At 37.1% G+C, this 13,781-nt stretch overlaps 1 protein-coding gene and 1 long non-coding RNA gene across 13 annotated transcripts in view; one reads left to right on the top strand and one right to left on the bottom strand.

Moving 5' to 3' along the window:
* Positions 1–1,830: 1,830 nt before the first annotated feature.
* On the bottom strand, positions 1,831–5,750 carry LOC111266245 (uncharacterized). Of its 2 annotated transcripts, none has more exons than XR_015313350.1 (3): positions 5,566–5,750; positions 4,898–4,989; positions 1,831–2,353 (listed from the first exon to the last, which is right to left on the bottom strand). It is a non-coding gene; the product is annotated as an uncharacterized LOC111266245 (long non-coding RNA). The 2 variants fall into 2 exon arrangements; XR_002683968.2 differs by having other exon boundaries at positions 1,831–2,324.
* A 4,429-nt stretch (positions 5,751–10,179) lies between these two features.
* LOC111266243 (signal peptide peptidase-like 2A) overlaps positions 10,180–13,781 on the top strand; it is a 12,621-nt gene continuing 9,019 nt past the window's right edge. For 7 of the 11 annotated variants that reach the window (XR_015313356.1, XR_015313354.1, XR_015313355.1 and 4 more), the window contains exons 1-4: positions 10,183–10,511; positions 11,916–12,125; positions 12,763–12,938; positions 13,314–13,464. Coding sequence is in view for 5 of the 11 variants with exons in the window: in XM_086970834.1 (XP_086826960.1) it covers positions 12,066–12,125; positions 12,763–12,938; positions 13,314–13,464 (387 nt within the window). In the remaining 6 variants the exon portion in view is untranslated. Of the gene's footprint in view, positions 10,512–11,915; positions 12,161–12,762; positions 12,939–13,313; positions 13,465–13,781 lie in introns of all 11 variants that reach the window. The other 4 variants (XM_086970836.1, XM_086970838.1, XM_086970837.1 and 1 more) reach the window with 4 other exon arrangements.

Raw genomic sequence — 13,781 nt, 5'->3', positions numbered from 1 at the left:
ATCAACTCAGTTTTAGAGATGAGTATGGAATGTGAGCGTGCTGATTAAAAAAGTCTTCAGTTTCAACATAGTCCTATCATTGAGTGGTTGTGGAGGACACACCTGCGTCCTATAGTATAACCCGTCTCACTATAAAAATTCAAGTGTGGTTCTGACTCCGAACGGCATATCTTCTATACTATATATAAACTACAAGTAGATAAACTGGACGTTAGTGACCAGCATATTCCTGTAGTAAACTCTGCTACATATTTTCGTTTGAAACTGTTATATCGTTTAGGTTTTGTGCGAAACAGACATGCTTGAGGAGGAGTCTCGTACGAATTATATACTAATTAGTAAGCATTAAGGAGTAAGTATAAATGATCACCTTTATTGGCGTATCCTCTATTCAGGCGGAATTTTGCGGTCGTTCCATCCGTGCTTCGAGTAAAATGCATTCGATACCGCGGCATTTTCAAATTTTCGTGATGCATCGGTAACATACGATCGAATTGTAGTGCAACAATACTTTATACTATTAAACAAGCAAGGATCAGTGTATGCAAATAATATACGAAGAATGCTCAACGATTCGAAAAACATGGAAAATATGAATGATTAGCGTTAGTATCGCTTAGCTGTAATTCTCCATTTCATCGTTCACTTTATACCCTGTTTGGTTTAATGATTCGTATCTTTTTACCTCTTTTAGACTGAGCTGTTTCCGGTTCCTCTGTTTAAAAAAGAGCCATTTCACACTGATGAGCAAGATGAAACATCTTCTATAGTAACAGTTGGCTAATCTAAATAAAGCTAGAAAAAGTGAAGTACGTCATTCCAATGCAGGGCAATAGCCACGACACAAAAACTGAAATCTCTAGCCAATTTTTCCTCTACTAACATCTATGAGGTCATCTTTCTTCGGTCAGTTGCTATTGTGGCTTTATCTTCAAATTGGTGCAACAGGTGAACTCTTCGTCTGACAGACTATAACGTCAGGCTCACGCGATTATCCGAGATAGAAATTCCGCTGCTGGCGCATGCAGCTCTCAATTTGATTTTTCGTTTGAAGATAACTTTTGAAGTTCGTCACGAAATTATTTTATCCGAATGTTTATGTTTTTTCCGTTGTGGAGGGAATTCTGCGTTCTCGCACGCTAACGGGTCATAATAATAACTCCTACCTACTATGGCTAGTTAGTTCGCCATGCTTTAGTACTGCGAGAAAGCTCGGCGACAGTTGATCAGGTCCTTGCTTGTTGGTTTTACACGCTTTTCCGTACTTCGTCAATTCCTTTGTATCTTGGAACCCGATTTTATGTCAGCTAATTAACGTTTGTTACCTTTTTTTTGTTATCTGTAACTTATTTTTTATAATCTGTAGGTTAAGCTGCCGCTGCGAGTTACTGTAGATTTCACGGCCGACTTGGACAAGCCTCCCGTTTAACTCTATAGTTGTACGCGTGTTTACGCTGAGCAAATGGGTAAGTGAGTAAACATTCGATAAGCTCTTGCTTGATAACTCGATCCTTGAATCCAGGTATTACGTGACAGACGGAACTGAAGAAAATAAATTTCTGTCTTCATGTTTCATCGTAAATTGTGCAATGTAGCACGCGTCATAAAGTATTATACTTACACAAGTCAGACAGTAAGAACTACTTGCTTGTACAACCCATGTAAAACATGTGTGTGTTGGCTACAACAATAACAATAATCTGTTTGTTTGACGTGTACCAAAACATAAGCCTATACAATTTTTTTGTTACACTGAAACACCGACACGGTTCCCCGGATTGGCCTTGTTCGTGCCAACCGTGTCCTAGAACAAAGGATGTCTCTGCAATTTCAGAATAAAGTCATCATATTCGCAATTATAGTAATAGTCAAATTGTTCAAGCAGATTTTAGAAAATTTCGAGAAAAAATCATCCGTATATACTTAAGTTTATTGAGCTTCAAGCCCAAATGCGCTTCGCTTGACTGTCTACGTAAATCAGCCGATTATGTTTAATGCGATAGTGCTATATTGTTGTCTTCTCTGGCTGAGGGAGTACGCTTTGATGCGAAATAACAGGACAAAATTACATTGAGCATAGAGCATTAGGTAAGTTCAAGAGCACACGTTAGGTAATTATATAGTACTTTACAAAACTTCGTGTTATTTCGCCCGCTGAAGTAGGATCGTAGAAGGCTTTTCGTCGACGCAGTAGTTAGTCTACATTAAGACTTTTTCCTAACCGGAGTTCAGGCCCAGGGTTTGTAGATGTTACTAGCTGCGGGACACGATTTTAGCTTCATCCGACGTAGGTCCTGTATCTTGGCAAGTGCCGACTGTCCATCCTGTATGCCATATGGACACAAAGGGGGTCCTAATCATTCAAAGGTTTTGAAACGTTTAAATAGTATGCATATTTTTGCTAGTTTTTAATCACTACATAAATTGACTAACCTGTCCCTCTTTAACATCTAAGATATTTTGCCCATCAGGCCACTATCCGAAAACGTTATCCACCAAGATGTACTTAGTAATTACAACTAATTTTTAACCGCATAATATGTAATTGATACTTGTAAGTTTGAATTTGTTTTTTAATTCTGTCAACCTATCTCACTGTTGTGTTCACAAACGAATGATTGCCCCAGCCTGACACTTAATGACATCAGTTGGATAGCCCTTAATTAATCTGATTGATTAATAGGATTGAGCCAGACTTAATAATAAACGGGAACGCTTGTTTTATCTCACGTTGCTGCTCAATAAACTCAACTAATGGAGCTTATTATATATATATATATATATAATTTTTTTCTTTGTGGAGGAAATAAGAACATTCATTAATGAGAACTTTTGATGAAGTAGAAACCTCTGTAGTTCAGTCTTTTTTATAGATTTGTAAAAAATATCCTTAAAAAGCTCTGGCTCACGGCTTTTATCGCAGTTCGTTAGTCACTGCTTAGGCAAGTTGCGTATTTATTTGTCTTAACATATCACATTTTCAAGAATGTTCACTCCGTTATCACCTCATAAATCTTTGACATCGTTTTTATCGCACAAAGTTCGGAGTACGCAATAAATGTGTGACTATATAAAAAGAATAATTTTAAAATGAGCTTTTACAAAAACGAAAACTTCCATGTGCGCATAACATCGTAGCTAATAGTTCATTGTAAATAGGTAGAGCCGTGAGTGCGATACTGCAAGTATCTGTAGAGCTTCTTCATGTCTTGGAAAAAAGGAGGTTTGAAACGCTATTTGTTTTCCGCACCATGTATGTACATATTTTAAAAAAATATGTATATATGTATATATATATATTTTTTTTTAAATATTCAGCGCAACTGATCGACTGCAGAATTGACGAATCTGGTCACTCGAAGCAACGCGGATTAAGCACTGGGATAACGTTACTTTACGTACTGATAAACGAAATTGCAAACGTCGATTGCAAACGTACGAGGAGGGTTGGGTGAAGTGACTAAAATCAGATTTGCTAAGACCCATGGCCTTTAAAAGCTGTTCATGTGTATAGTTGTCGCGAATGAACAAGCGAATAGAGAGTGTGCTTTAAAGTGCGCGCTGAATATAGAATTATTTAATCGGGACAGTTGGTTCTGGTCAGTTTTTGAGCTTTTTTTTTTAAAATTTTTTTTCAATTTAGATTTGAATTCAGTTTTCTAGCATCCAAAAAAGTTAAATCACCCTTACCGTAAGGGTAGAATATGTATAATTATACATTCCACGTTGTATTCCTAAACGAAAATGTAATGGGGATTCCGCAGCCATACATTTAAGGTTTGTTTTATCAGACTATAGTCCTTCCGTAGTATATTCTATATGCATTTTGTTTTTACAGTATCGTGTTACCGAAAGTAACACGAGCTAAAACGTTGAAATTAGGCTCTTGTTAGCTCAGGTAGCCGCAACTAACACGAAAACTAAGAAATTATGTGCTTGCGTAAGCAGTCCTTAAATGGCTATAGTAATAACGTCTAAGGGCATGGCCTTAGTGCTCGTTATTATATAGTTATTAAATTTACTACTAAAGTACTAGCATTTGATACGCGTTTAGCTTCGATAGCTCACGAAAGCGGGCATATTTAAACGAAGTGAAAATCGTTGCATCCGTGTGCAATATATATTGGAAAGGAATGTTCGAGTCGTGCGTCTGGATTTATGGTAGTACTGCATCGTAGGGTAACAAATCGTAGCTACTTGGAGCTCTCAATCTCTCAAAACCTTCTTTAGCATATTAGAAAACGAACTTTCACTAACGGAACGCTAATTACCAGGATATCAAAGTCTATTTTAGGTCTTATGGGACCAGGGAATGATTAGACCTAGAGCAGTATAAACAATTTAGAAAAACTTTATAGTCACGCGAGAAAACTGTTCTCTAAAATTGTGTTCTCTACCTAATATACATTTCGCAATCGATACGAAAAGAAAGAAAATGCAATTTGTTCATACAAAACGAAGAATCTCTGTCGAAAAGGGGTCTGTATCCACGTGCACCACAGGTACTTGAAGTATTTATTCGTAGTTACAGATATGAAGACCAATTTGAGCACTTTTAGACGGCATAAGACGTTGTACGATTTTCTGTCAAGCATAACCTAGTTTGCAAAAACGATCAAAATTTACTTTGCCATTTTCGAGAGTATTTCAACCCACAAATATATATACACAAACTGTATTCATCTTAAATGATGGGATGTCAGATGAGGAACAACTCCAATTGCCACTTCTAGCTCGAAGGTTTCGGGGTTTAGATGAATTTAGAATGTCCCATTACAAGAAAAGAGCTGCTTGGACTGAAAACATTATGTAATACATGGCAGCCAAAAACGCCATGGTGATCTATCAAGTATCTTATACTGATACAGGGACGTTAGATTCCTCTGCTGTATCGTACCTCGACTGTTCAACACCGAAGGCTTTCCTCGAAAAACGAAACTATTTTTCGCGACCCGCGATCCGCGCGCACAAGGCGAGTCACCGCGTAAGCTAGAAAACAGCGAGATCAGACCCGATTGTCTAACATTAGTTCTCTGTCCGATATTGACACTTTTGAAAGGGCAGTTGCTGGCGTGGGATGCCACCGTTTTGAACGTTATTCTAACTACTTTTAAGCGTGCTCAATTAATAAGCCACTCAGGCAGCTACAAGAGCAGACCAAAGAAGTTGCCAACATAAAAAATAAAAACAATTCTATGGCTTATTATTTCTAACGCGGGCTTGTAGCTTATCCCACTCTAAGCCTATTATTGCCCAAACCTTTACTAGAGCAAAGGTAGGTACTGTTGATATTGAAGTCACCATATTTTAACTATATACACTTATCGGAATTGCTAATAAATCATTTGTATTAAATAATTTTTATATTAGTAAGATTAAAAATGTAACTCAGACGTGTACCAAAAATCTCCCGGCCTTCATTACATTATTTTGATGGCAAAAACAAGGTTGATCTCCTGAAGTACTTTAAAAGGTTTTCAATGAAAGAGGTTGCCTCTTCGCTACGAGAATCCAATAGTGCCTTTAGAACAACTGGCGCAAAATCGAATCAGCGTGTTTACTCACCTTTTTAAAGTCTACGCGCTTCGTTATCAGTTCAGGTTAAACTGAGATATGTCATATGAGCGACACAAATCTCGTACACGATTTATCTGTGGCGTTCTAAACTAAACATTTCTTATGAGACCACAAAGATACGCTAAGGCTATTAGGTCTTCGTTGATTTCGGTCTGTCACAATTGCCTCCTGTAGCTTTGACCGCAACTTTATTTATATTCACCAGGTGTCTGTTCGTATGCTAGATATCATTGTCAACGTTATAGCCATACGGGCTAATGTACGCTAGTCCATTGGTTTTATTGAGGGGACTTGGATGTAACCTCATCTGAGCTCTGCGTTATATATGTGTGAGCCTATCACTACCAACAAATAAATTGAAACTGACATTTTTCCTTGATGATATCAAACTGATTTTTATTTGAGACTTTTATGCCAAAAATGATGCACTAAAAACTTTTCAGATGATCGATCAGTGAAGTACCAACCTGACCTTTTCCACATCCGTTTCTAATGTTTTTCTTTTACATACGGAAGTAGGTAGTAATACAAATTTCCAAAACACTCAAGTACACCACCATCTTCGTATGACCTAGTAAATATAATAGTATAATAATAATAATAATAACAAAGTAATAGACACATAGATTTATTATATGTAATGGTCTTGCAACAAAGAATGAGGTATTCGTCAGTTGTACTTCAAGGGTACCTGTTCTTTTTTCTTAATGCGCCTTCTCATGTGAAAACTAGTGATAACGAATGTTTATTCTTTTCCAAAATTGAATTGTTTCGACAGGCTAACCTTTCCGAAAGATCTAGAAGAAGATAAAGCTTGCAGAGAATTGGATATTCACGTACGTGAGCACGCCAGTCAGCCGACTCGCAATCTGCAAAAATACGATCGCGAGGCACCCGAGGTTTGTAAACTTCAGATTCAGGATGTAGGTTCTGTTTTGGGTGCTTGAAAGTTTTAGAGATCATAAAAACTTGCAACTTAGCTGCGACGAAGACTTCGAGATATTACTACAATTCGCAAAATGTGAATATTAGAAAAAGGACTGTCATGATCTAAACTGCGAACGACCACTCTCCATCTGGGTCCATCTTCACCGATAATACAACCATGCCTTTAATCAAAGTTATGGATCAGTCCCTTACATAAGCGTTATAATATAAATTTTTTTTTAACGCATTACACACTATTCCTTGTGAAAAAACCTGACGATTTCGATGTCAAACTGTGCACAAACCCCATGATAATGAAATATCTTGAAATATCATTATAAGGCAAAGGGTAATAGTAATACTTTTTGAATAGTTCGTGCCAGATGTTAGAGGCGAGACCTAAAAAGCTACAGAGTTGCAGATCGTATCAATTATTTATTTGTGTAGTTATGACTATTTCGTACTTTAGCTATTTGCCGATAAAAACATTTGTATAAAGCTCTATGGTTGCATCTTAGCGTGTAATAAATTTGGATGTTAACATTTTTAGTTTATTTTTTTTAACCGAGGCTACCGTGTAAATAATATTTTTTTTCTGTAGTATCGGCTCTAGCAAAAATGTAAGCATTCCTAGAAATTGCTACCACCCAAAAAATGCAATCTGATAAACAAAAAAGGCCGACCTAAGGAGGCCGCTTTGTTGAATCACGCGATTAGAACCAAGTAACTTATTCCTTAAAAATATATATATATAAATAATAAGGGACAGCAGTAACGAACCTGGCAAGCAGCCAAAAGCGTATAATCTTGTTATAAAGTCAATTTAAAGAAAATTTTAAAAATGTGTACTTATTGCCGACACTGCACCATAGTTTACCCTGGGTTTGGTGTAATAATTTGTTCCACACTATCTTGTCAATTAATCACCTTAGAGTTGCAGTTGCGAATGGTATTCAAAGTAATGTAACTAAATATGTTCCAATAATTATGGAGTTTGGCTTTCTTCCGATAGCTCCTTTCGCTTAACATACACTACTAAGCTACACAAAGGCATGTTTCTTTCGGAATCCGTCGAACTTGCTTTATTATGGCCTGTCAGGCTTAATCTACCAAAATCGGATCATTTTACAGAGAGGTCCGTTTTTATTTTCGAATTACTTAAAGATGTATGTAATTAAAACAAGTGTTGTATATGACTACATTTAATAGAATTAGTAAAATTGTACGAAATTATAGCTGCAGCGATAGTTCATCTAATAATAAAATAATGTGGCAATCGCGATAGTTATCAGACAAGTATACCTTTCACTCAGCATAAATGAAATAGTCTAAGAAATATCTTCTTAAAGAAATTAAAAATTATTTTTTTGTCAGCGTGAGTTCTTGAATTCAGTCCTCTGGGCCATCTCCCATAATAATCAATTTTGTGACGGCAAGGAAGGGTATATTGCGCGACAGCTTTAGAATGCTGGAGAGGAGACTTATTCGCTTAGCACATTAGCTGTTCTTGACCTCAGTCGCAGCAGTCGGCATTTGTTTGCAGACAGAATTGCAACAATTGACATGGCGATCAACATTTCCATATCAGATTCTCCATAAGTACATGAAGTTGATCTCCTCGCGTAGGATATCCGTGGGTACTGCTAAAAATAAGCACAGCGTGCCGTACTTCTGCAGGACCAATACAAATTATACTGGCAGATATATCTGCATGTGAGTCCAGGGGATTGTTTAATCGCACTTCCTTGACATTCGAAATAAGAAAGCCTGAAAGATTTTTTCATCGTCACAGGGTCCAATGTTTCCACCCAACTTAAAGACAACTGCACTTGGTTAAGGTCTGATGCAAAATCTTTTAGACCTCATATCATCATAGCTCGCCTTCCATTTTTCAGTAGAGGTGTCTCACGAGGATCCAGCTATTTTTCATTGACAATACACGGGATGAGCAATAAGATCTAGTGTTACTTGGCACATAACTAAGGATTTACGTATGTCGGGTTTGTGTTGATTGACAGCCAAACTTCCTAGATCTAAATAACGAAAAAAGAATTGAAAAATCTTGTGCTTGCCCATAGCATGAAGGTTTCTTCGTAAGATGCTAAAATTGTTTAATGATGTGCTTTTGAAAACTTCACAAGGTCACGCTAGTCTGTTTATCTTAAAACGTGGAAACCCTGGAAGAGCCTGGGCTGATTCTGTTCAACAACGATGGGAAGGAAGTTCACTAACTAGTTAAATTATTTTTACTGTATGAATATTCCCTGCGCCAATATCTTATTTACTCGACCGATCCCTGTGGCTTAATTGTACAAAGCTTTATTAAATAAAAGAAAGTTTGAACAGGTGATTCGAAGGGTAAAATAAGATTTCGGTATTTCAAAAAGGTTTTCAAGATAAAGGAGATAACATGCGTGTATTTTAAAAAAGCTACTTTTTAAGTATTTAGAAGAACCTCGATGGTTAAATAAAAATAATGTTCGTCGTTTGCTACCTGGGTTTCTGACACCCACATACATATGGCTGAGGAAATCGGATTCATTCGCTCTAATTAGATTCGGGGAAGATGTCAATAAGGTAATCCTAACGATTCTGTAGAGAAGAGTTTATATTTAGATAGCTCGAAAAATAACTGAAATCGGCGAAAAAGCCTTCTAACGTGGATTTTCATATAGAAATTAACGATCACTGTGAAGAGTAGATTATCAACTGCTAATTAGGACCGTCCAGGTAAGCTCTAACGATTAGTTTTTAGCCATTTTTCGCGTCTTTTTATATTTATAGGCCTTTTTAAGTTCTTACACTTCTAGGACCTTTGACCTGCTCAAATACGTCAGAAAAGGTTCCCCCGGAAAAAGTAGCGTATTTTGGGCAATATTTTCATAAGAGTTTACACGTTCCTAAAATGGTGATTGTGAATTAAAAAAGGAATATTTTGAAAACAATCGGTGAATAGCGTAGATCCCAAGTTGAAGTTTTAGTTGCGATGGATGATGGTTATATTAAACAAAATTCACTATTAAGGATGACACTCCTAGCTCAAAACGTTTAATCGAAATATCCGTCCTTGTTTAGGTCCAGCCTGAAAAATAATTTGAAAAACATTTAGGTTTAGATGTCCCATATACATATAATTAATAACAAAAAAATGAACAGACAGTATTTATATGTATTCTAGAACCTCGGAGGCATGCAGGTATTTTTCAGACTTCCTACCTCGCATATCTAACCCTTTCTACTAACCACTTTCTGAGTCTACTTTTATTTTGAAAAACATGTGAACTTAATTAAACAAAACATGTGTGTGCGGTCGTAGCAAAGAACGAATGGCTTACTATTCATGTGAAGTGAATCTGTAAATATTAAAAGTTGAATACAAAATTACTATACCAAAAGGGCGCACAAATATTTGCATTTTTAATATATTAAAAGATCACATCCACTGTCTCAAGTGCCTGTTATGCTCAGCTTTCCTGGACTCACACTGCGTGATACGACGCTCCATTACTAAAGGGAAAGGCAATTCGGTCCCTCGCAGGACATTACTGCTGACAGTGATCTTCCCCTGGTGGAGGACATCATCAAGCGTAGCAACAGTAGTGTTCGCTTTTCGTCTGCTGCAATGTTATTGCCCTGTTGATGTTGGTAGTTTGTGGTCAGTCGCTGAGGGTAGTGGAAACCAGGTGATTGTGCTGGAGGCAGTGAACAGCGCTCCGTTTTGTCGTGCGGTTTTTCCTGTGCAAGTTGCTTGTGGCTCTGTACTGTGTTGTTGCGGCTTAGCGGCTTTTTTCAACGTGATCATCGTCCTGCCAATTGCCCAGTCGCGCAATCCGAAATGCACGACTAGTGGAGTAGCGCTCGATTAGGCCCCCTAGACTATATCTGACATCCTCCATACATCCACATAATTACCTAAACAAGGGGATCTGGTCCGAGTGCTGTGCCGTCATTCCAAGTCAAAAATGCAAGGCAAATCTGTGAGACTTGGTTTTGCCTTCTTTCTGCTGGTAAGTTTCTATTCGCAGTCCCGTTGTGCTAAAATTCGAATTCAATCTCTGTCATATATGGGTAGTGCAGAAAAAGGCCTGTTAGACAAACGTAACTGTCGCTCGGGTTCGTTATCATAACTTGCTTGCAGGCAGCCAATATTTCAATAGTTCACGTACAAGTAATTTTTTTGTTGCTTGGTAGTAAGGCGTATGTATCGCATATAGCTTTCTCTTTTTTTCAACCACGACGACGTGGATGAAATCAAGCTGATAATGGATCTATCCTACGGAGTTTCCTATGCTGTGCCATAACGGTAGTTTGAGACATGACGAAAATAGGTTTGGCGAACGACGGAATTTGATTTACAGCTAAAGGGATCCAATTGACACTACATTGCCAGTTTTTGAAAACTATTATTTTTTTCGAGGTTATTCTGTATGGTTAGCTCGTATGCTAGCTTGAAGTATACAGCTAATTTAATGTCATCAGTTCGTTGGATTAAATGTTAGAACTCCATTCGCCATCTCAGGAAGTAGATGACAAGCCACAGTTTCCACTAACGGCCGTCAATGTCCACAAGCTATTTAATATTTTGCGAATATCTTTACTATAGATTTAAGTTTCCTGTCATACTCGGTTTAAAACTTGTGTCTATAAACTTCAAGTTTTTTTTTTTGTATAAAATGCGCGAAGCATAAAAATATTGAAACGATATACATATATATCTATTCAATTCCATGAATTCCATCGGTTTAAAAATATTCACAGTGTACAAATATAGTTAATTTTTACACATGGATGTAGTAAATGTTTGCCAAATCATGATCAACGCAACAGTGTACCATTGGTGACAAAGCAGCTAATAAAAATTATTCTTTAAATGGCTATAATGTGCTTTGACGATAAATCAGAGCGGGACAACGCAGAACATATTGATGTTCAAATAAGAAATTTTAAGAACAATGTCATAGAAGTCGTGATTATTCTTGACCCTCTTGTTTTCAATTTGCCGATTGTTTTTGAGTTCGCCACTATCATGGTGTTAGGCGTCAACGGCAGCGTCTTTTCAGCAAAAACTCAGTTTTATGCATTTTTCTATGGTTCTTTAAATACATGGTGGATCGTTACTTACAGCATAGGTATAGTGGAAATTGCTTTTCCATCACAGGCTGAAGCCTTACTCCGAGAAGCACTCTCCATCTTTCAATACATTAAAACTAACATCTGTTTACTCACCTGTGGACCTACCTAAGCACTTAATCTCTCATTTATGGACTGGTTCTCGTAGTTTCAAAACGACCTGTATACAAAGTGGTCATCTGTCCCAGATGTGAACGCTTATATTGAAAGACCTCAATTCTGTAGATAACTGTTCGAGTACACTGAGGAACAGCTAAATAAAACGAATGTTTTCATTCCAGAAACAACACAGGTGTTTCATCAGAGGGTAAACTAACGCAGCAGGCGTCTTACCTTAATCTAGCAGTGTTATCTTCGCATCGTTTGGTGTGCCGTTGCTTGAAGTCTTTGTAACGGTTGCCGCTGATCCACTCGATCAACACCACTAGTGGATGTCGAATTCTATAAGTGATATTGGAGGAACGCTGGGCAATGAACTGAATAAACCACGGGTACTAAGTCGGAAAATCGGGTGCCCTGAATGTTGGTCTGCGATTCTCTGCATTTCTTTTTGTAAATTATTGATATGTAATCGTGCTCATCTGTCGCAGAAATTTAAAAATCATAATGATAGTTAATTAGTAAACGCCACAGAATTTTGTGATTTCGATAGTTGATAAAGTACTTTTTTCCTGGAGCTCTTTTGCTAGTTATAGAGAGAGATCTTTTGCTGGGATATGAAAAAAAAAACTCGTATCGAAGCACCTAAACATTTAAAAAAATTGAGAATATTCCTCAATTTTAAGCGAAATATTATTAATTCAATAGATCCTCTTATGAAACGTGTCTGCTTGGCAAAGTGTATGTAAATTACTATTTTTCCTAGCCGTTCAATAGAGGACGGTCTTCAACTTTACTTATTATTTATCACGTTGTCACCAGACGCGACTTGATCGTGCAATTTAGGCATATCTCACATTGATACCACTGTTAAGGGCCTACTGTGATTGACGTATTGTCCTTTTCGATACAATACAGGTGTACGTTTATACAAGCTAAGATTGTGTTCAAAAGAAAATTTCGCTGTAAAGGTGAACACTTCGTCGTTTTATAATACGCGCTCAAAAGTATACGTTATTTTGTTTGCAGATGTTATTGGAATTGTCTATGGTGCAACTGTGTGCCGCAAAATCCAAGTATGCTGTTCTTAAAGCAAAAACGGCTCATACATCGCAACATTTCTGCATGATATATTTTCCCGAATTCAAAAAGCTGCCATCTTCAGCAGAGTCTGCGGTTCCCATCGGCCTAGTCAACGCTACAACGTTCGTAGTTTCATTCACAATCTTTCTGTGTTAGAACAATGTGTATGAAAAACATGTTATCTCATAGAAAGTGTGATGAATTTCACACTACGTTTGGCAGATTTCTGAATACTTCAAAAATCAGAATTGCTCTATACGTCACATTTCTATATATATATATATATATATATATATAAGGCTTATTACAGCAGCAAAAAACTCAATATATGTATTTTATATTTCAAAATTATATTTAAGATCATACAGTGTAATTGCATTTATTATTGAGATCGCTTCAAATGGCCTGATCGGTATTAAAGAGCATATGTTGCTATCGTATCTTTTTACGAAAAAATTGATGCTTTTATAATATTTGTCATTTATCCCAACTTATAGGTACGATAGCTGTAACGAGTTGCCTGTGAATTTCAAACGAGAAGCTGCATTGACTCGGTCGACGAATGTTTGCCCTGTTGAACGAACCATTGTTCACTTTAAAAAAGCAAACGCTACTGCACTTATTATGGCCTCCAACAAGGCCAAATTTGTAAGTACCACTGAGTATGAAAAAAAACAGATAAAAGGTAAAAGTTGGAATTCATCTTGCAGATACTAAAGGTTGAGCGTGCGTTAAGACGTCAGTAAATTCGAGGTACATGGCTTAAACTTTCCATGTAGTTTTCAGTTCAAAATGGTGTATTTGTTTGCTGTACAAATTGCGTTAAGCAATTCTTCATACACTAATCAGAATTAGAGAAAAACTCCCCTAAAGGTTTTCAAAGGACGTTAAACGTGGCTTAACCGCAGATGGGATTTGATGCTTTTCCTAAACTTCGCTGCATATATATAATTATTTTGGTACTT

This window comes from Varroa jacobsoni, unplaced genomic scaffold (genome assembly GCF_002532875.2).
Source record: "Varroa jacobsoni isolate VJ856 unplaced genomic scaffold, vjacob_1.0 scaffold_1066, whole genome shotgun sequence".
In the NCBI taxonomy this organism is placed as follows: Eukaryota; Metazoa; Arthropoda; class Arachnida; order Mesostigmata; family Varroidae; genus Varroa; species Varroa jacobsoni.
The sequence above is the reverse complement of the archived record's forward strand: the minus strand, read 5'-3'. Positions and strand labels throughout refer to the sequence as shown.